Raw genomic sequence first — 23,777 nt, forward strand, 5'->3', positions numbered from 1 at the left:
GCTCCTGGCACACCTTTCCTACTCTTTATTTTACAATCAAGCCGACAATGTTATTGAGGTTCAGTCATGGTGCCATGTAAGCACAACACTAGTATAACCCACTTCGTCTACTATCGCGAGCAATGTGAGCGGGAACTCGGGAGCAGGAGTGTCGGATAGTCTCGAACCCTGCTATGGGCGATGCGCAGCGGCCGCCGTCGGAAACAAAAGGGAAAGGAGGACGCTGTTCTAATAATTGTTGGCACTCCCACCATGCGTATCTTTATACAAAGTGCGAAACTTCGCATCGCAAACGCACATTGATAAAGCTGTTTGATATTGCAGTTACTGATAACTTCGTGCACTAAGTGTGACCAATAGCAGCACTGTTTCGAAGCATAAACATTCGAGACCTACTTCCCTGGGAAATCTGTCCGTTTGTCTGGCACACGTGACACAATGCATTCCATAAGATGTACACGAGGTCCTATGGAGATATAAATGAAAATATCTTGTGCTAAACACAGCAACGGGCGCCTCAAAGCTGCATTCCTAAAAAAAAAAAAAAAAGTCACCCTGACTGAAAAAAAAAGAAGAAAGAGACTTGCTGTAAGTAACTGTGCACAGAACTGTCTTATCAGCTATCGGCGGCCAGAGAAATGTCGTAGGCTGCCCTTTTCAACAAATGCAGGCTCGTCAGGAGTGCCAACAGTTAACGGAAGAGTGCCCCCTTTTCCCTTCTGTTTTTGGCAGCGTCCTCTGCGTATCACTCTAACTTGGTTTCGAGTCTATTTGCCATGCGTTCGCGTGTTCTTGCTCATATTGCTCACAATAGTACAGTAACGTCTGCCTTCACCATCTCTGTTTCCTCTCCACGCTAAGGACAATCTGCTGTGCACTTTTCTTTATTTTAAAACACCCACGCTTTCAAATAACATGTGGGCATTGGATCACGTGACGTCCTGTTAGCTATTGCCATTTTTTTTCTTGTTTTTGTTTTGTGTCTCCTGCCTTTTTCTTCACTCGATGTCAAGTGTGTGCCGAAAACTCTCTCCCACACGGCATGCTGCGTCAACAGGCGTGACCAAAATGTCGTACAACGTTAAGCGGAGGTTGTCGCTAGTGATCAGCATTGAGAACAAAACTGAAAACGCAATAATCCAGGCTAGAACTTGCATGGCTCTTGCCTTTAGCAGCACTTTGCAGATCGTTGGAATGATCCATTTTCTTACCACCTCTGCCTTTCTGCTTTCTGAATTTCACTTTCATATCTCTTATTTTTGCCATGGAGTCTTAAAGGGACACTAAAGCCAAATATTAAGTCAAGCTAAAGGGATGGATTAGTGCTCGAGAATCTCTAAGGCGTTAATATTATCGCGAACAGAGCCTTAGTAATTGAGAAATTGAGGTAAATGCAGGACACGATTAGGGACTCCACCGGGACATTCAAGTACTTGCCCGATGACGAAGGCACTCCTAATTTAAATTCTGTCACTAGTACTCAATCACTCGTTATAAAAACATCATTGTATGATTGACATTACCCTTGACAGCGATGGCGGTGGTCGAAAGGTTTTGTTTTCGCTCGACTCTGCTCTGCCTGCACTTTCCTGTTTCAGTAGTTTCATTGTCACATAGTGCTGCATTGGTTTTGCTGGCTCGCGAAACTCGCACAAACTGCAAGTAGCAGTGAATTCCACTTCCATGTGATGTCGCGGGATGCGCAAACGGTCCACGCCGCTTGACCAAAAGCAGCTGCAGCCGAAGCTGAAGCAAATCTGCCACTCTGTCTTAGATCGGTTCCTCCATGACTGTGCATTTCTGTTTTGTGCAAAAAACCGTACCGCCGTCTGTCGGGTGCCGTTGTACTCATTGACAGCAGCAAAGGGCAGTGATAGCATATGCACTCCCCGGTTGAGTGGCGGGAGATGTTAATTGCGATAAAGGTATTCGGACCCTTCAGATTCAATTTTCTTGTAAACTAAGTCTTTTCTTGTCAAGAAACAAGTGTTGCGAGGTTTCTGCAATGGTATTCTGCAATGGACTTAGTATTTGCCTTTAGTATCCCTTTAACTGCAGGCATGTTGGGTGGGATGTAGGCATGGTGGCATAGAACCCTTCTACAATCCCTGCTGTAGCAGATATAACAGTGAACTTCGCAATAATGTAGATATACAAAGTACAATTTTCCCATGTCTGTTCCTTTGCTTGCTTGAACCATTAACGTTGACTCTCATCTGATGTGGTGAGCTGCCAGAGTGCTCACCCTTCTTATGAGGCATTGTGTCTCTTGAAGTAATTTCTCTTCACATTGCTGCATTTCATCTTGTAATAGGGGTTGGGGGTAGGGGGTACAGGGCTGTAAACACACGGACAACAGAAGTAGAAGTGGACAGGACGCACGCAGCCACTCCATTTCTACTGCTGTTGTCCGTATGTTTGTAGCACTGTACCCCCCATATTACAAGATGAACTTCCATCAACTAGCCCAGCTTGCTGCTCTGTTGCTGCATGTGTCTGGATAGTGGCATGCTTTGATCTAAAATATAAGTGGCTCTCACACTTGATGCATTTTCTACTTTCTCGGCCAACAGCATTAGTATTTCTGCATGTGCATGACCACCAAGTCGCAACAGAGGCTGTACTCGCTGACAGAACTGACACATTCTCATTGGCTCAGGGTCTCTGGGAGACGGGCAGTGACTGCTGCTTCGGTGATGAGCCCAAGACCAAGCAACCACGCTTGAGCTGTGAATGGGACGGCAGCAGCAGCACAGCAAGCGACAGAACCATGGAAATTGGCAGCAGCAGTAACACCGGCACCAAGGAACCCCGCGCTGAAGACCAGCTGACCTCCATGCCTCCAACGGTCTCTGTACCACCCGCAAGGCTTGAGAAGGGTGTCATGGTTGGGCAGACGGGCATCATGGACCTTAAGTTGGCCTGCAAAGGAGGGCGGCGCTTCGAGGTGCTCCACGACGTTGGGTATTCGAGTGAGAGCTCGACGCAGCTCTCCAGCGAAGACTGCATCCGGATCTACAGCTACTCTCCGGAGCTGGCGGAGTCGGTTTTCCGGGAATATCGTGACAGCCTGGCAAGAGATGGCGTCGACGGATGTGGCATAGGCGACATCAATGGCAGTGCGGCCCTGTACAAGGCGGCTGACGAGGAAGAGTACGAGGAAGGGGAGTATGAGGCGTCACCGCTCATCCAGTCGAACGTCTCAAACGTCGACTTCTACAAGATGACACTGCTCGAAGAAGCACCATTCTCGGACCATAATGGAGATGATGTCATGGCCGCTGCAGGGCAGCTGGATGATGAGTTGATGGACTTCGCGGAGCTGGAACAGCTTGGTGGTGATGCAAAGGCCTCTGCAGCAGGGTTTGTAATAGTGTAATTCCTAGAAAGTCTATATGATCGTTGTTGTTTATTCTTTATATTGTTCACCTGAGAACTTGTAACTGCGTGTTTTGTAGCAGGCCGTAATTTGGTGTCAGAGTTCACACGTCTGGGTATTGGCACAATCAAGCCTCACTTTGAAAATTCATACTGTCAAACACATTTCTTCATAAAATTTGCAAATGAGCAGCACTATTTTTTGTTAACCAGTATTGCGATTTAGAGAAATAATTTTGCTTTGGTACTATAATGGAGAATATAACGGAAGTGTACTAATAACTTATTTTTAATTAAACGGGAAAGTAATGGCTCTAAGCATGGTAATAAATGAAATGCACTGCTATCTGCTACCAATGCACAAAAATTCAACACCAACAAGCTGATAATTTCAAAGGAAGAGCCATTAATATTGTGTTTGCTCATTGACACAAAACCTTGTTCATATGTTCTGTAAAAAAATGTTAAAATGACATACCAACCGGGAAGACATCCGATCAGAAGTCATCAAAAAAATTTGGTGACCTCAATTGTAGTTGACGTCTACGTAAGACGAAGCATAGCGCAGATTGTTGCATAACGAGATGCGAACAAGAGCCGAGCTGGTGGGGCCTAAGTGGCCCAAGATGCATATTGTCATTTTTGCGACTTCAGCAACATTTTGGTGGTGCCTCTAGTGTTCGGGCTGGGTGAGCAGCTTCTTCATGCAGTGAAGTTTGGCGGGGTGCACCCACTCGCGTGAATTGCTGCAGCACAAGATGTGCCTCGTGGGTCCCGACCAACCTGCGGCATACATTGACATTTTCCTATTGCACAGTGCTTTAAGATGGTGACGGGAAACCGAAACAGAATCGAGGTACTGGATGACACCTGCAGCAGGGAATGGTGGCACGTTTGGGGTGTCGCCCATTAAGAGTGTGCAGTACGCTTACAACGGTGCTATGCCGCATGAGATGTGAAACAGATCTGTGAAGGTACTTATTGCAATAGAGGTGGCGTCGAAAGCTGTGAATGTGACGAGCAATGACCTTTGAGTAGATTTGCGCTAACCGGAAGAGGAAATTGAGTGTGCGCTGGCATTTTCACGTGACACAAGCAGGTGACTACTGCAGGGAAGCTGCTTGCTGTTCTTGATTACATACTCCTTGCACTTTTTTTTTTTTTTACGTGGGATCTTGTGGCCAAAAAACATATCATACACTTGTGCTTTGGTGATATACTGAACGTTGGTGCTGAAAGACTGTGCATTCCAGGACCTTATTACCTGGTAAATAAGAAGCGTGACGGTATTACGTTGGTCGTACGAAACGACATTGTACCAACGAGGTTTTGCTGTTTTCCGTATCCTGAGCTTACCATAGATAACTTGTAACAGTTTCATTGGCTCACTAGTTGCCAAATGTTGTCTGCAGTGTCGACGGCAAGTCAGAACGAGTTCGGCGCTGGCTTCAGAACTGCGAGTCTGCGCCTTTGACTTCTGCGTCCGCCGAAGAGGAGGAGGAAGACACATCCGTGACAGGAGGCAATGAGGGTCGCGTCGACAGTTCTTGCGATGCGAGTGGCGAGTACACTACGAATGATGAATCCGAGGAACCTGGCAATGAGTCCGACGGAGCTGCCTCGTCTCGCCGTTCTTCTCGTGGCAGCAGCAGTCAGGGCCTGGACACTTCACGAAGTATGTCGCTTCTCAGCAAGTCAGGCACTGGCTCTGTGGAAACCGTCGTACAGGTGGGTGCGGCAAGTTATTTGCTCACAAATGGTATCATAGCAAGAAACTTGTTAAAGATTTTTTTAAATTTTCTGAAACTGAACTGCTGGTCTTGGCAGCTCTGCGTAGCACACTGGCTGCAGCAGCGTCCATCTGGAGCTTGTTTCATTTAACAGATCTTATATTTGCTTCAGTGATGCAGTTGTCATGGTACACTGTTAAACAAATGTACATCCTTTGGGTCAGAACTGCTTGTTGGCCTAGTTGGTGCTTGCTAAAAGATATTTTTTCTGCCGCAATTGAACACACACAAAAGGTTGTGTTGTCTTTATGTGTCTTCCTTTTGTGTGTGTTCACTTGCGGCAAAAAACATATCCTTTGGGTTGTTCCTTGCCACACAACAATGATCGCCATCTGTCTTTCTTGGGTTCCCTTTCTGGAAAACGCTGTGCTCGCTACTTTCCTGTTGAGATTGCTCTGTCATGCTAATAACACACATGTGTTCGTGACTTGGAAGTACCGGGCTCGTAGCGTTAAAGAGAGGAAATGCAGACAAGACAGATCACGATTATTGTTGTGTGGCAAGATACGACCCAAAGGGTGTAATTTTGTTTAAGAGTGTACTGTGCTTATTATTTTTCCATAGTGCTGCTCTCAATTGAAAGCACAGCAGGTGGGCATTTAAGTGAAATCAGGAAAGGTGGCAAAATAGGATCACAAATGGGCAAATAAGAACTCTAGTGCAATGCATGTGACGAAACAAAAGCTAGAGATTTGTTAATGGACAAACGATTGTTCCAACAAGTAAGATACATGGGTCACATGACTAAAGACTACACTGTATTTTTACTCTTATAGCTCACCTCCGCATGTAAACCACACCGCCAATAGCAACACCCGGGGGGAAATAACTGCATACAACGCTCAAGTCCTGCATGGCTTGTCCATGTATGTTCGGTCAGAAGCTCACCGCCTCTTTGACGATGCTGATAATCTTCAGCTTCTGCTGCACTGTAAAAGGCTGCCATTCTGCACAGCTCTTCGTAGCTGAAATTGTGTTTCACCGGCGCCACATGCATTATTCGCCAACTGCTAACATGGTGCAGCGCTGCCCTGGAGCCACAGCTCAAGGTGAAAGTCTCGCATAACCACCGCTCCAACTTTCTGTTAAATTTTTTTTAAAATGTTGTGCGGGTTGTAATTCAGACCTGGGTCTATGTAACCCAAAGGAGATCACGAAATAGTTCGATATAATATATGCCTATCTGACTGCGTAGCGGTTAGTTCTTTGCACTGTCAGTATGCTTCACCACAATATGCGGATGTTACATAGTGAAGGTTAATAAAACAAATCTGGCATTATGGAGCGTCAATATGACCCTTGTTGCACAAGCTCCCCATGTTTTGAGACACGCAGCTTGCCTATTTTTTCTCCATGGCATGTACTGCTTTTCATATTCAACGCATTGACGGCATCTGCCTGCCTAAGCAGTGCCGTTTCGTCAACATGATCATTTCGGATGATATGAGAAGTGATCGCAGTATCGCTATAAGTGCGCTAGCAGGGGCACTGCGCTGCACAGCATTCAATATATCAAATCTGGCGGTGAACGAGAATTTGATGAGTGCGTAGTACAGAGCTGTACTTTTGCATGCGTTTTCCAAAGGCCTGTTACAACTGTTCGATATAGACAATAATTCAATGTACTTCAATGTAATTCAATATGTACGGGTTCGACTGCACGCAGAAACATGGCACATTTGTAATCGCATGTACTTGTTTTCTATACACTTGTACTTGCATTCGCAGAAGGAAGCGCTTTCAGTCAGTAATGAACCGTGGAAGTTTGCATGGCACAGTGTAGTCATGAAGAAGAGCATGATGTGAAGGGCTCTTTTTCTCCCTGACCACATTGGTTGCACTTAAGCTGGGTCCACGTTCACGGGTACAATCCCAACTGCGGTCACATTGTCACATTGTGTCACATTGAGTCACATTGAAAGGGAAGCTGAATAGGTTTTAGAATGAGAATGTTTACGCAGATTTTTGAAGGCTGCTACAGTGTAATTGCAGTGTACCACGTTCAAACTATGGGAAACAATGCCTTAAATATATAATACCAACACTGTTAAATTACTATAATTCGGTCCGATTTGATCTTTTCACGTCATCATCCAAGGAACTGAAACTGATGTATACGGTTTGGATGTAATATCTGGTAGCGTTATGTGTCTGTGTCATTGCATTTCTTTGTTGACATGAAGCAAAGTGTGAGTGAGTAACATGTCACTGAAGCTATGTATACAGCTATATATATGTATGTATATGTTGCGGGGATGCGCGACTCTCACGCATCCCCTGATATGCTGTTTTCCCGCGCGGCTCGCGTGGCCTGGCGCCCGCGGCGGTCGGAGTGGTACAAGCGCGGTGCGAGAGATGGCGCGACCGTCGCGCCGCGGCGGGGTTACTCGGGCGCCGAGAGACAAGGCGCGCGCTCTTTGGTTCGAGATGGTCGGCGGGCGCAGACGTCCGCGCGGGTGCCGTCCGATGCTTCTGCGAGACTGTCTCGCGTGGCCGCCTTCGAACGTGCCACGATTCGCGTGACTGTACACGCGAACGACCAGGCGTTGGGATCCAGCATGGGGCGAACATATTCGCTCGCAATGCGGTCGCGGTAAGTCGGACTTCTAGATTTGTCGCCCGCCCATTGGCATGTTTTGGGGATAGCAACTCGGCTAGCAGGCATTGATCTATGAAAGGTGCAATAAATGCCCTTGTGACTGTTTGCACTACTGTGTTGTCGTTCCTTTGTCTCAAGAGTACGGAGGAGAACCCCCTATCTCCCACATCTGGCTGCCCAACGTGGACCTCTTGGGGCATCGGACGATAATTTTAACAGTGTTGCTTCGTTCAAGACCTTTGTTTGAACCGAAGCGTAGGCCTAGCGTGGATTTTGATCGCTAGCGTCGGCGGCGTGCTTTCTTGAGCGAGGCGGCGGTGGCTGTAGTGTGTTTGAACATGTCAACATGCTAAGCCTTTTCGCAAGTGTTTTTCTTTAATGGCATTCGTTGGTACGAGAGCCACGTGGTCTGCATCCTGGGAGAGCGAGGCTGAGCGCCCGCGGAGCAGTGGCCAGCCTGAAGCGAGTGAGTACGGAAGCCTCGTGGGTGGTCCGAATTTCTTATGTAAATAGCTTCTCCTATCTCTTTGACTCGGATGAAGTCGCGGCTCTAGGAGCCGGGTGGCCGCGGGCCACGGGTGCCATGAGGGGCTGACTGGTATTGCGGCCTGGCACCGGGCGCTCCGACACTGTCTGGGACAGTGGGCGCCGTCAACTCGGATGCTGTGTGCACCGAGCGGAGTAGGACCACCTCACAGAGCTAACGTCTCCTCGCGGCTGCCTGTTTTGCGCCCATTTTGGGTGTTGTTTTTGGATGCCGGTTGTTGTCAGGGTAGCGACGATTTAGGCCTAAGGCTTTACGAAGCTGCCTGTCGCACGTGGAGGGACACAACCTGGTGGACCGCGGCGTTGAGGCGTTGCAATTTGCTTCCCTCATTCTATTTAGCCTCGCACGAATTGAAATTACTCGTCCGCCTCAAGGAAGCGAGCTTCGTTCACGTGAACTTAGCAACTGAGTAGCCGCCCGATCTTTTGCTAGCCGAGTTGAACATCGTACCACGTGGGCGATGCGCATGCAGAATTCCTCTCTCTTGCACTACTTCAGTGTTTGCCGAGTGTGTTAAGTGTACGCAGCGTGAATGGAGTCACCCCTGGCTTGCTGTCACCTGCACATCGTCTGCGTTGCTGCTCCGGACTACGATCGAGCCACCCCGGGCGATGGTGATGCTGTGGCCGGTTCGGCGCAGCGACTTCGGCGGCCTCCTGTACCCAGCTCACAACCCTCGGCGGCAGACAAAAGAGCCGGCAGTCACCGACAGCTACGACGGCTCTTGCCAGCAGGGCGCGTCGGCGCGAACGACGCTTGCTCGTACCGACTACTGCGTCGTCGTCTCCGGAGTCCTGGCCTGGGATCGTGCCGTCGAGTCGCAAAGCTGCTGCTGTAACCGGCGGACGCCAGCGGTGTACCCCAAGGACAGTCGGCTCGCATGTTATGGACAGCGTGTGGACATTTCCTCAGCTCGGCCACTGTTGCATGTACTATCTTGTTCGCGAAGCACGGGTTAATGTTAGACCGTGTCACATGTTTCGCCGGAATAAGAAGTGATTTAAGGTTGGGGGGATGTGGGGATGCGCGACTCTCACGCATCCCCTGATATGCTGTTTTCCCGCACGGCTCGCGTGGCCTGGCGCCCGCGGCGGTCGGAGTGGTACAAGCGCGGTGCGAGAGATGGCGCGACCGTCGCGCCGCGGCGGGGTTAGGGTGTATCCACACGACGGACGGCTCCGCGCAAATCTGTGCCGCGGACGCTTATTCCGCCGCCCGTCCGGCTGCGAAGCGCATCCAGACGACGGACGGACTGAGTAGACGACCGCGCCTGATAAATAAAGATGGCGGCTACACCCGAAGCGACTACCGTCCGCCTCGAACCTGTCAAGTCGTCGCCGTCCACTGTGTGGCCCGTAACTTTCAAACTGAGGATTGTATTTGGTTTAAATTCGTGTCCAGAAGCTTCGACAGCAATGTATTCGTGATGAGTGGACACCGTTTCCGAAAGCGATACTCAGATTCTCGGCGTGTAGGCTTTTCCGGCATTTTTCCGGCTTTTCAGATTCTCGGCATTTTCCGTCCGTGGGGGTCACGGACGACGCGCGGACGGCACAAATCCGTGACGCGTAGTCACGTGATGCGCAGTCCGTCGCGAAAAAGACGGATTTCGTCCGTCGTGTGGATCCACCATTGTGTGGATCCACCAAGGCGCGGGCTCTTTGGTTCGACATCGTCGGCGGGCGCAGACGTCCGCGCGGGTGCCGTCCGATGCTTCTGCGAGACTGTCTCGCGTGGCCGCCTTCGAACGTGCCACGATTCGCGTGACTGTACACGCGAACGACCAGGCGTTGGGATCCAGCATGGGGCGAACATATTCGCTCGCAATGCGGTCGCGGTAAGTCGGACTTCTAGATTTGTCGCCCGCCCATCGGCATGTTTTGGGGATAGCAACTCGGCTAGCAGGCATTGATCTATGAAAGGTGCAATAAATGCCCTTGTGACTGTTTGCACTACTGTGTTGTCGTTCCTTTGTCCCAAGAGTATGGAGGAGAACCCCGTATCTCCCACAATGTATGTGCGCATATGTTATGCTGCCTCCCTGCAGAAACAGGGATTGTGGACACGTCAAGCTGTTGAAGGACAGCTTTTCATCTACAGTCCCTCCATCTGTAAATGTACAGGATGGCAAATAAACAATTTCATTTCAATTCAATTCCTGAAGTTAATTTCTCGATTGTATGTGTAGCGGTGCCGCACTCGCCATTTAAACTTTCGTCAAAGCTCCACCCCTTGTGCGCCTTAAGTTTAGTGACGAAAAACCGGGCGCATGGTTGGTATCAACTCACGGGTCACATGATTTAAATCATCTGCTCGTCGATGTCGTCAGAATCCTCTTTGCCATTAGAGCCACCTAACCGACCCGCGGCGTCTCCCTCAGATGCTGCCGCTGCTCGGATTTCCTGAATTGAAATGCCTTGCAGGGGCTTGTGGCTTGTTACACTATGAGTTTCATATTCGGGGAGTGAAAAAACTATAACGATCGGCTGTAAACTCACTTTTTTTAACTGCTCCAGCAACCCTTTGAATGGCAATGAAAAGCAATAATGCTTGTGTACTTGGCTACCACGTGCTTTATAGTTGGGGTTTGGTTTTGTCACTTAACCCTTTCATTGACGGGTTCTTTCATTGGATATTATAAAGCAAATGCAGTGATTTATTTTCTATATTCAGAAGGGAAAAAAAATGACACGGATAAGTCAAATGCACTCCTATTGTGGTCCTCCCATTCCTATCCTTTGTTTTCCATCTCCTACTTAGTTTTGTTCTGATGCGCACACTTTTGCGATTGCGCCACCACGGCAGTGTTAAAAAATGAGCTACATATGACAGACGGCAGAAACATGCACGAGTAGTCCTTGCTTTACGGCACGATTGAACGGGAAATCACCGTGGTAGCAGTGGTCCTGTGGCCACCTCTCCAGTCGGCGCATGTGCACTACGCACGGCCCAGCCGCGCTCACAGAGGGGCTCGTTCCACAGTGCGCTAACAAGCACCTGGACTGAGCAGCCCGAGAGATGAGAAAATATGCTTCCAGAAATATTCAACAGATGGCGGAACTACCTTGGAGCGCGCCGTCTTCGTGTTGCTGCTCACGGAGAGAGGGGAGAACATACAGCTACGTCAGTCATATGAAAGGGTTAATTCCCCAGAATTTAATCCTTTTTACTGTGATAGCAAATATATAAGCGCATTTACGCCATCGCCGTCATGTTCTGTATAAAGTCGAAGGACGATAACACCTTCGCCGCGCACCCTGTGCTGTATGTGTGAGTGAAGGCGGGCAAGGGGAATGGTATATTATTACTGCATAAAACGAAACATCAGTATTTCTTCTCCTTTCTTTCAATTTCGTGGTGCAATGTCATCGCTAGGACATCAGTGTGATTTCATGGATTTAAAGTATTTCTCATATTTCGGCCATTCTGGCTCGGAAGTTTCACACCATGCTGTGTTTTGAGTTTTTGATTCCTGTAGAATTCAGTGTAGTTCTTGTTTGCTGTTAAACGATTCACTAGGTGCAAGTAGACACTGTCAAAATCACAGCAAGCTAGCTTAGAACATATCTTGCAATCCCCACCTATCCTTTGTGTTTGCATCTGTTCTGGATAGCCAAGCTTTTGGCCACTTTGTTATTGCAGCTGCATGGTTTAATAATAAAGTTGAACTTGCTTCTCGTTAATCTTCTTCTTATGATCGTTGCCAACAGGTTGGCTCTGCCCTCTCCGAAGGGGACGCAGCAGCGACGAAAGTTGTCTTGCGCCAGGGCCTGCGCAAGAAACGCTCACGCGAGCGTCCCTGGAGTGTTATAGAGCTAGGTCCATGTGGAGCTCTGCAGCTGTGCCCACACTCGACGTCCGAGACGGCTCTGAACTTGCTGGCATCCACATCAGCAGTGAAGGCACAGAGGTATGCCTTTTTTGTTTGTCCCCAATGAAAAATATCTGCTTGTGGAGTGGTGCAACCATGAATGGGGGTGGCAGGAACCAAACTCGAAAAAGCAGCCATAAATTCTCCAAAACTAGCTGGATAGGATTGTCGTTGAGACACGTAGCCAAGAACGAGCCGAGCAGAGGCCAGATGATCACCTCAAGCACTCGCCTTTCATGCAAGTAAATAACGATGTGAGGCTCCTCCAACAGTGGCCCTGAAAAGGAGACTGCCACAACATTGATGATATCACTTTCCAGTGGCAAGAAAGCCTGTGGAAGATTAAAAAAGAAAAGTGGGAAAGACATTAGACTTACAACTGGAAGTTTACTGGAGCAAAATAAGCCTGTTTCCATTGTCCAGCATCTTTGCTGTCTCTTTATCTCTTTTTTTTTTTATCTCTAGTTGATTTTTCTGCGGCTGAAGGACAAAATATTCAGTCGACCGGCTTGCTCGCATTTCATCTTTGAAAAGAGGGTTCTTTAGACTAGCATATAGCTTTCCGTAGTGGTAATGTGAAACGAGTGTTTATAGGGCAACTCCGGGAATTTTTTGACCATGTATAGGTATTGACATTTTTACGTTCCTGTCACCGCTGTAGCGCATCTTGCTACAGAATTGTTCCACAAATTTGTAAATAACTTTATAAGCAAAAAAAGCACAAAAACAAAACTGAAACCTGACTGAGCAGCCTAGTGAACATCTTTGGGCAACGTCACAAAAGGCACACCAGAGGGGAAAGCGCGCACGCAAGGCATGTTGGTCCCGCCAGCACGGAGAATGAAAGCAGTGAAGAGCAGACACTCAGCTGCTTCGTGGCTGCGCCGGACCATTGCCACAATGTCTTCGGGTGATAGTGTTTGCTGCATCAGCTCTTCGTAGCAGTTGCAGTGAAAACTACGATTTCGGCAAATTCAACGGCCATGAATCGCCATTCACATTCAACCTGCCACCACGAGAGCCAGCGCAATACATCGCGCTGCAACATGAAGACCAACGGTAGCCCTCACCACTGGTTTGATATGTGCTGCTTGCTATTTCATGTGTTTTATTCCTTCTCAGGGAAGCATTTCGCATACACACTAAACGATGTTGTGGAGCGCTGCTGAGTGTCCAAAGCACTGACCATTGCATTTGTTTACACCGGCATTGGACAAGCGACCTCTAGTCATTTGCTTGAAATATAATGCAAGCTGTGCATCACTGACATCAAAAATGTCAGAGCATAGAAAAATTTACAGATTTCATGCATGTGTTCAAACACTGTTGCATTACTTTGAGTTGCGCTATTATGAGCAACCGGACACCATTGAAAACAGCGATCGGGAGGCAGTAGTATGCGTTATTATGGTGCCTATTTATCATTATTTGTTCTCAGTATGCCCACAATTCCAGTGTCCCATAAAGTAGACATATATTAAGACTTTGTGCGTATGATTGTTGATTCAGAGAATGCATAGTTTCTCGCAGAAACGACGATGCAAGCACTGACACCATTGGCAGCTGAACGCAGCAGTTGGTTACACTGCTCTATCGAAGAAGCCACAGCTTGTCCAATTGGGGATGAGAGGCAAGCAGCGCACTTCGGGAAGCTAAATAATGAGTCAAGATAGCAGTACATAAATATACACCCATGTGCATAGTCAAAATTTAGGGAAGTGCCGGTGAACGTGACTGGCAGCCTTTGGGAATGGCAACATATGTACCGATGTTGATAGTGTGCCGTGTCGCCCCTTCTTGCTTTTTGTGTGGGCACAATAAGAAATCAACTGTTTATTTCAAATCTGTATGGTGAAAACTGAACTTCAAAAGCAGTTTTCTTCATACGAATGGTTTAATTAGCTTCAAGTCAGTCACTCAAGCGACTGAATTCAATTCTGTTCAGTTGCTCAAGCCAGCCAGTGGTATAGATGCTGTTACAATAAGCCAGTGGGGGAAGCGACCTTCGAACCACTCCTGCTTTCCCGAGATGAATCGCTTCAGCTTCGTGAAGTTAACGGTACGTCCCACTGGCATTGCCCAGACGGCGATGAGGCCCAACATAGACTGTCCCGTGCAAACAAAGGAGCCCACTTCGAGGCAATAACAACTGCCACCCTCCGTGGAAGCGGTAACGACCGCAAAGGCAAGTATCCTGACCTTGATAAGCTGCCCGTCATGGAGAGCCCACTAATTGATGCAAAGGCACAATGTCGAGGACTTCCGTAGGAATTGCGTCAACTTCAGGTTCTCAAATTGCCACATGGTTACATTGTATGTGGGGGCGATCGCACAACATTTGAGGCGGAATCCGTTGGAACGGTGCGAAGTCACGGGTGGGATTTTGTGAAAGATTTGACGATTACGAGTGACACAGTGATCAGATTCTCTAGTCTAATCACTTAGAGAAGATGACTGTTTTAAAAGCTGACTTTTTCGTCTCCTCTGGTGTGTTCTCCCAAAACTATGCAAACTGCTCTTACATGTAGCTCATGCTACAAGAATGATGTACTGTGCTCACTGCTCCGGCTAGTACGAGTACCCCTTGTTCTGTAAATTAGTTTGCATCTCCTATGTAAATAAACCCCCCTCCCTTCCGCCCGTTCCGTTCCACCATATTCTCGACCTCGGCCTCATCATTAAAGAAGCAACCCTCGTCGAGAAGGCTCAGACGACGGCGTGGGCCCACTAAGCCTCCATATTTTTGGCCCGCTTTAGGAAGATTTTCAAGCAATAACTGTAGCTCCCAATGTTTGATTATAGTATTTACCTAATTCGAACGCATGCCTCTCTCTCTCCTCTTTTTTTCAATTTTTATTTAGGAGAGTTGAGCGGGAAATTGCCTGCGCTGTGCGATCAGACATAAAACCTAAACCGCCTTTGCAATGTTAGTAGGCTTTACCACATTACATGATTGTACTGCGGCGAAGCTGACTAAAAGTTCCTGTGGCGAAGCAGACTTTAGGAAACCGGCCGACAACAACTTTTCTTACTAAAAAATTGTGTGCGGGTTAAATTTTTACTTTGTTTAGTATCTTTAATGTCATTTTTGCGTTAGTCTTCTACTTTTAACACATAAAGATGGGGCGCGTATTTGATTCGGAGGCGTGTTACAATCTGCCAAATAGTACCAAAGGAATCAGTGCTTAGCATTCTTTCTGCATTATCTTTAATTCGAACCCTGGCGAAACCACCTTGCTTGCAGCAGCTTGCACCATGGTTTCAGCTCCTGTAGACATTAGAACCAGCAACTACAGCACAAATTCCGTTTCATCCACAGCGGGCAACGCCATGAATGCTAGGGAGACCTCGCGCTTGCGACCAGAAAATAGTATGTCATACTGAAAGAAAGATATAGCCATGTGTATATCTACCAAATTTAACGATTTTATTATAAAGTGCCTGATTTAATGACACCATTGATGTTACAGTTTATTATTGCGATAACAATTATCTGGACACTCCAAGTGCATTTCCGCCATTGCCATGTGGTTCCTTAAAAAGTCCAAAGGTGATAACACGGTCACCGCGTGCCCTACACTGTATGTGCGAGTGAATGCGTGCGAGGGGAGCAAACAATCACAGCTCAATCTCGCCTAGCGTGAGAGAGAAGAAAGCAGGCAGGAAGCATGCCGTCTCCCGTCGTGTGCGAGGCACCCAACGTTGCAAAGCATCGGAGGAGGGGGAGGTGGCATTCTACTCCGGCTGCAACTGTGTACGTGACGGCTGCGCGTGGTCGCCCGGCCGTATGTTGAAAGCAATCTGTGTTGTGGGCAGAGTCTAGGTGCATCGGCAGCTTGTAGCTTTGTGCGTGCTGTGTGTTGTCATCGCTCACTTTTCGTTGAAGCGATAGACTCAACGCACCTCACTTTGCTCGCTGCTGCTGCTGCGTTTTCTCACCAGCGTTTTGGCTGCGAGTTTCGTGGTCATCGAGTCAGATGTGTTCATGTTTGCTTGTGCACTTGTGACGCCGTGCTTATTAATTTAGTTAGTGGGCCTATGTGTACAAATTTATGCGGCCAATAAAACTGCTTTTCTTACATCGTATGACTGTCCACTCATTCGCTATCGCAATCGATCTTTCGGGCAAAACTGCAACTGTATGTTGCTTTCGTACCACTCATAGAAGAATGATAGAATAAATTGACGTTTAAATTTTATCTTTCATAATAAGCGACTACCACTGTCAAACCTCTAGCATAAACGAGAGCCGTGGTAAGAGGCAAGTTCATCTTGGTGTTTGTTCCAATATGAGCTGAGATGGCTCAACCGCCTCACCTGCTAGAGCACTGCACGGGCTGGTTTTTCAGGCCTGAGCCTAGCCCCAGCCTGAAAGTACCATGCGTCGGCCCGCTTGAGCTCGGCCCAGTGATTTTAAACTTGGCCTATACCTGGCTCGAGCCCAAAAGATTCCAGCCTGGCCTGGTTTTGTTCAACCCATTAGCCCTTTAGCTTATCCAAAGCTAGGTTAAGGTCTCGGTTATTGTGAAGCTACTGTCATGTGAATCAGTGAATAACGGGCGCTGGGTGGTATTCAAGCTGCATCAAAGCAGCTTTTGCCATGTGTCCTCTCTTGCTGGCTGCTTGAACTGCGAGAAAAATAAACATTTCACTTCATTTCATTGCTAGCCAAACTCACACAGATTGTTTGTTTATTTATTCATTCATTCATTCATTCATTCAAAATACTCACAGGCTCCAAATAGGAGTATTGTGTGAGGGGGGCATGTACAGAAAATGAAGGACACAGAAAAGCAGCTCATGCATCATTATACAATGGGTAACAGTTTCACAGGACGCAGAGAAGTAATGACAAGTATGAAGCTACAAATCTAAGGCCAGAAAAATATTGCACAGTATATGCAATCTCTGAAGGAACATTGAAATGGCGGCTAAAAGGGTGACTAACAAAGTACAAGGTAGTGAATAAAACAGCTGAGAAAACCAGAGCAGTACTTGGTCTTTGAAGACTGCCGAGTCATAAATGGCAACGATGCGATCAGGAAGATCATTCCATTAGCTTATGGCACGCAGAAGCGCTGATGAATTAAAAGTCATGGTTCGGCTAAATATGTGCCTAAAGCTGTGGCTATTACAAAGACGACGGGATGTACGATGTGGTTTGGTAAGGGGAAGGGTAGTAGGACGCTGACTATGAATTATTTTGTGGAAAAGGCAGAGCAAAGCAACCTTCCTTCGCAGCTCTAGTGTCGGGAGTGATAGCGAGAATTTCAGGTTAGTAACACTAGTCTGTCAGTCATATTTCCTGGTTATAAAACGTACCGCGCGGTTCTGAATTTGTTCTAGTGATTGTATTAGATAAGCCTGATGTGGTGACCATATGGGCGAGGCGAATTCAAGTTGAGGACGAACAAAAGTCTGATAGGCTAGTTTTCGAGTGGTTAATGGGGCATCTCGAAATACCATGTATGTGCCATGTATGTACGAAGTACCATGTATTCGAGTATTTGGTGTGAAAACACATATACAATGGACAGTTAGGAAAATAGGGAGGGGTCAGGCTAGCAAAAGCCACTGGGAGTTGCATAACGTTGCTCACAATTAGGGAAGAAGAAATCGAAAAGTACATTCATTGATCACCATGCTCATGCTTTAAAGTGTGATATGAACGGCCGTACTACACTTTCTAAATATTTCTGCAGGAACATACTATAGCAAAGGCATACGTGAACACTCTCGCACACACCGCCAGCCATTTCATCTTGCTTTTGAATCTCGTATAATCATTGGGATGTACAGTGATGGAACTCGAGCTAATAGATCTGTCGTGAATGTAAATTTAAATAAGTTGATCTATTGGTTTTCAGGAATACCATAATACACGGCCACTTGAAGCATTTTTCATTAAACAGAAATTGGTGATCTGCAAAGCTCATGTGCAATCATAATTTCACATGGAATGTGCCGTTTTTATTGCTTTATTTGGCTTCATTCTAATGGTATCAGTTTTTCAGTCGACAATTAAGGCATCCTCACTTCACATTATATGCAAATTTGGCCTCTGTCTTCTTTTGTTTCAGTATAGCGCATGTACAACATAGGCAACATAGTTTTCTTTTTTCCTATCAGATTGGAGTATGATGTTTGTTTGGCCACGGAAATTAGCAGGGAACTCACTTAGGCTGCGAACACAAAGGTTGAGGCACTTAACATGTGAAAATAGCATTCAACATAAAAATTCACTGAGACAATAACATTTCCTGCGTTTTTTTTTTTTTTTGACATCCTCCTCACTAATGTTGAGAAATTTTGCAGAATCCGCGTAGGCTTACATGATATATCTGAGAACAATGGAGACTTGAAAGTATAAATTGTGCAATAAACTGCAGCAGAATATTCAACCCACTTGACCAAATAATGAAAATGAATAATGGAAACCAGTAGCGAGTTGCACTATGTCTTTAACACAGAAAAAAAATTGTGAAGAACTTTCAAGATTTTATTTTCTACCACTTTATTTAAGGGCTCTAAGAACTTGTTCAAAATGTTTTTATTTTTGTTTTTCCACTAAATTGATGATGCACAGGCAGTGCAAAGCGGCATATCAGTGATCGCTGTCAAAAATCTACATATTTTTGTGCAGCAATGAAATATTGCATACGACTATGCCTCATGGCACGTCTTCTTCTCTTTAAAAATGTAACTGTAATGAAACTCCTCTCATTGATTCCTCGTGTGGTTGCTATATGAAGGATAGCTTGGATTCCTGAAGACATTATGGGGAATTTTTTTCAGGAAGTCTCATACCAATCAAATAGTTTCCAATATCTTTAGCATGATTGCAATGCAAATATCTTTCTAACTCTTTGTCATTTTGATTCGACTCTGATGTCTAGCAACTCTTGAAATTTGCCTTTTGAGCATCGCTCCCAACCACCTTGGGGAGTGCTGTCAAACTTGCAGCACTATCTCCATCGAACGTCAGGTTGTCCATTTCACGCCTGAGCATGATCACTCCTAGGAATTTGAGGTTCCAATAACCTGGGAACAGACCAGAGTATTTTAGTGTCCTGAAGACAAAAGAATTCCGGCAGAACCTCTCTTAAGAGGAAGCTTTAGCTCGAACTCTGCTCTGATGCCGCCTATTTTAATACATATCAAACGCAGAAACACTTTTTTTTTAAATAACCACTGGGAAGATTTTAATAACAATTGCTGCATTTGAGGGAGAAAGTTAAATCCTAGTTACTGTTGGAAGTGGAATTTCGATTTAGGGCGTGAATATTTTTAATGGAATTTTCAAGAATTGGAAAGTTTGCAAAAAATAGAAGCATGAAGTTTACAAATTCGTAGCTCTGCACCCATAACAGATATCGCAGTTCTGTAAACAGCATCCTTTAGAGCATCCAAAGCAGACATTATGATATGTCAATTTATACCTTGCATGAATTTGTTACAGTGTTTGTAAGTGTTTCACAAAAGTTCTACTCACAAATTAGGGGTCTACTTGAGAGCCATGTATTGTACATCAATTTTGGCCATTTTATATGTACTATTAGGGGCAATGGATAGAATTGTGATATCACTTTTCATTGCTGAAATAAGAGTTGTAAACTTCGTAGTTACGCTATCTAAAAATCTTTATTTTTGTCAATTTTTTGTTGACCAACAGTCACTAGATTTTAACTCTTTCTTTTAAATGCAACAAACATCTCAAATTGATCACAGTGATTGCTGAGAAAACAATTTTTCCTTTCTCATGTATTTAGACAGGAGGTCCCGAGCTAAAGCTTCCTCTTAAGTTGACTATCGAAGTTAATGCGATTAGCATTTGTGCAATGTAGCGACCACATAGCGACACACTCTATTCACTAAGACACCTTTATTTAGAATGTGTGGTGGTGCTGCTGAGATCTTTAAGTGCTTCAGCTATATTTGACATAGACTGCCCCAGAGATTGGCCCGCTTCGTTATGACCATTGCTCTCCAAGGTTATCTTTCAACGGTAGGACAAGGGCCATACGCCGATGGTGCATGCAGGGACGATGATGGAATTACGAAGAAGGAATGGCAGTGATATAATTATGTACTCTATGTACTCTACCACTGCTTTCTGTTGTGCCTGCCGGCCTTGAAAGTATGTACAATAAATGATGAAGGCATTATGAGGACAACAACATGACGACGATGGGATGATTCTGATGCAATGACGATAAATAACCATGATGCAATTACAATGCTATGATGACAGTGGTATAATTACGGTTGATTGATGATAGCACAAATATAATGGAATGAAGGAGAAATTATGTTGCTGGAACGACGAAGGCGTTATGATAATGATGGCATGACAACAATTGGATGAAATTTCCGAAATGATTGCAACGGTGCAATAACAGCTTGACGACGATGGCCTGATGACAATAAAATGACGACAAGCGTATGACGATGATGGTGTGGCGATGACGGTGTGACAAAAATGGCGGGAAGACAACAGTGTGATGGGAATCTGACAACAAAGCTGGAATGCCAATGATGGAATGACCACGGTGCCATCACGACCACACTATGACAGCAAATGCATGACGATGACTGTAAGTCAACGACGCAATGACTACGATGGCATGACATCCGCGACATAAGCAGGATTGAATGATGACAGCATGATTACAATGGAATGACGTCGATGGAACTGCGATGGTTATAGGACGACAATTTGATGACGTTTATGAGATGATGCTGGTATGACAGGGTTACAAGAACGACATGACTAGAATGGGATAATCATGACTGTATGGCAACGATGGAACTACCATGACCCCGAGGACATACGTAGTGGCTCAGGTTAGTAGACAACAATTGGGTAATATGGCATAAGACACACACACATGCACGCACATGCACACACACAGAGAGAGAGAGACAGACAGACTGACAGACATGAGGGACATTCGGAAAGTAAGCTTCATCATTTTTATTGAATGAGATTGTGGCGACACACTCCGCGCATATTTCTGCGCACCCTCCGTCTTCTTATCATCTGGCCCAGCATAACACAGCTGCACGCTGGACTGCATGGTTGATAAAATATAGCGCCACCGCCACGTCACCCGAGGTATGCGTCACCGACGGTGGCTATAAAAACAGGCTGCCTGGCTGAGAAAGACTGCTTTTCTACCTTCCGCTACTGGGACGAACGTAGCGTTGGTATGCCAGTCCGCTGCCATCGTTAGTCGAATAAAGAATCGTTACGTTTTTATGTTGGGATTCGTCCTTCGGCTGACATGACATCCCACAAGATGGTGGTGCATCAGGTTAAACAAACAATCGCCGTAAGAATCCATGCCCGTTGCTGGTTCAACGATGGAAGGAGCGTCAGCGGAGGAATGATGACGCATGCGCAGAGTTTTGAAGAAGAGAGAGTAGCAGCAGACCTGCAAACTCGGGGTTATTTGAGCACAAATCACGATGGCAGACAGACGTGTGCTGACAACGTGCTCGCCAACGGAAGTGTGTGCGGTTATCTGGCGTGAATAGGCACCTGTTCCCTGCATTGAAAACTGCACTCTTGGGATGTCACTTCCAAAACAATGCTTAGCTGAAGCAGGCTCTGCAACAATTCCTTGCATCACAGGGCACTGAGTTTTACCAGATGGTTTCTTCAAACTGAATGCACGCTACGAAAAATGGCTCAGTGTCAGTGGCGACTATGTGAAAAAATAGTGCAAGGTGTATAGTCCATGTTGCCATGATGTATTATTTTTGGCAGTAAAGTTTCCAAGTGAAAATAAATGACGGAACTTAATTTCAAAATGTCCCTCATAGATAGATACGTAGATAAAATGTGCCTGAAGTAGGCATAGAATGATGATCGTATTAAAAAGCGGGGCGTACAGTGAGTGCGTTTGATCACTGATACCATTTTCTCCATCGCTGAAGACCGCCACTAATGTACACTAATCTGTGCAATGCACAGCTGCTGTGTCTTGGCCTGCTTGCTTCGACTTTCCCATAAACTGACAGACACCACTGACCTTAAATTTGCATTGGGCTGCAGTTTTTATAGTTTTCACTTTTGTGGAGTTGCAAATAGTGTGCCTGGGCCTAATCCGGACCCGACTGCAACCGGGCCTGATTCAAGCCCGAAGCTCCTAGTCCCGAGCCCAGCCTGAGTCCGAGTTAACAACTGCTTACCTGGCTTAAGCCTGTCAGCCGGCCTGGGTCCGGGCTTTTGGGCTAGCCCAAGCCCGTGCAGTGCCCCATCACGGGCTTCACAGCCCAGATGCCCCAAATAGCAGCCTATCTTCTCTTCTGTGCGAATTGTTGTGACTAGAAGGTAAGGAGTTCTCACAACATCACACTTAGCGATTGCCATTGGTTGTTTCTTAAAGCAACATCTGCTATGGCTTTCAAGCAATGCTGGCTAGGCTTGGTGGACAGCAGTAAGTGGCGATGAGCCATTTGCATATTCTTTTCAAAAATGATGCTGCTTGCTGGTGTATTGTGCAGTACGCAATTGCAGGAAGCTTGTCACTAGTTTGTTTGTTCTTCAAGAGGAAGTGTATTTCTGTGCTTTCTGCAAGTGGTCGATAGAATTTCTGGCCGATCTGGTGCCACATGCACACAGCACTGGAGCAAAGTATGTTGTATATACACCATCTTGACAAAATTTGCAACAAGAGGCACTGTGTAGAAACAGGAGGGTACTGTTGTGCGTTCATCCTGTACAAATAAATGTTCCACACCTGTTAGAAATTAAAGCTGTCAGTTTTTGCTATTCAGGCAAAATGAATTGTACTCTTTCTCTTGCTCTATTTGCTTGCTTACAGTCGGCCACGTACGAGCTCAGTGGGTGTTCAGAAAGACCCCTCATCGCCTGACCGCCGACCGCAAAGGTCTCGTGGCCTACGGGGATTGCGCTCTGGCTCGAGCTCGGAGGCCCTGTCTGGCTCTTCATCAGCACACAAGCGGCAGAAAAGTGGAGACGACAGCGGACGCCGCCTGAGACGAGCCTCCGCCACATCCCTTTCAACAGGCACCACTGGGTCTCTGCAGAATGTGTCTTCATCTTCGGGCACAGAGAACTACCAGGTAAGGACGTCGTTATAACACCATATGTTTGTAAATATGTGCTCTCTTGTTCGAAAAGGCAGCTTACTAGTTCAGATTACCTCGCTTCTTTTATGTTTGTGAGTTGTGCACTTCCATATAGCAAGACATGTGCACAAAGCTACAGCTTGGTATGCAGTAGCCTTTCGCATAAGCTCAACACATGCAAGTATGATGCACTGGGCATAGTATTTTGTGTATGTAGTGTTTACACAATACACTACCACATAATTAAGAAATGAAGCGACTAGCCCACTAGCAGGTGTTGCAAAGCTGTTGCTCTTCTTCCATGTTACTGCTATACAGATTGCAAGAAACCAACTGGAGTTTTAAAAGACAGTGAAGGTAGTGTACTCATGTTGGCTGAAAGCAAATTCAGCTTGCAAGATATGGTAGCTTACATCTTTGTTTTGAGCTCTTGCGATAAGCTTTAATGTGGCTAACTCTTCATTGACAAACCTCAAGGAGCCTCAAGAAGCTTTG

The 23,777-nt window shown here is 46.3% G+C and overlaps 1 protein-coding gene across 4 annotated transcripts in view; it reads left to right on the forward strand.

Moving 5' to 3' along the window:
• LOC126532996 (uncharacterized) overlaps positions 1–23,777 on the forward strand; it is a 671,944-nt gene that overhangs the window by 551,329 nt on the left and 96,838 nt on the right. For all 4 annotated transcript variants that reach the window (XM_055071672.2, XM_055071674.2, XM_050180179.3 and 1 more), the window contains 4 exons: positions 2,660–3,363; positions 4,791–5,106; positions 12,025–12,224; positions 23,015–23,276. In XM_055071672.2, coding sequence (XP_054927647.2) covers positions 2,660–3,363; positions 4,791–5,106; positions 12,025–12,224; positions 23,015–23,276 — 1,482 coding nt within the window. The remainder of the gene's footprint in view (positions 1–2,659; positions 3,364–4,790; positions 5,107–12,024; positions 12,225–23,014; positions 23,277–23,777) is intronic.

Source organism: Dermacentor andersoni, chromosome 7 (assembly GCF_023375885.2).
Source record: "Dermacentor andersoni chromosome 7, qqDerAnde1_hic_scaffold, whole genome shotgun sequence".
NCBI lineage: Eukaryota > Metazoa > Arthropoda > Arachnida > Ixodida > Ixodidae > Dermacentor > Dermacentor andersoni.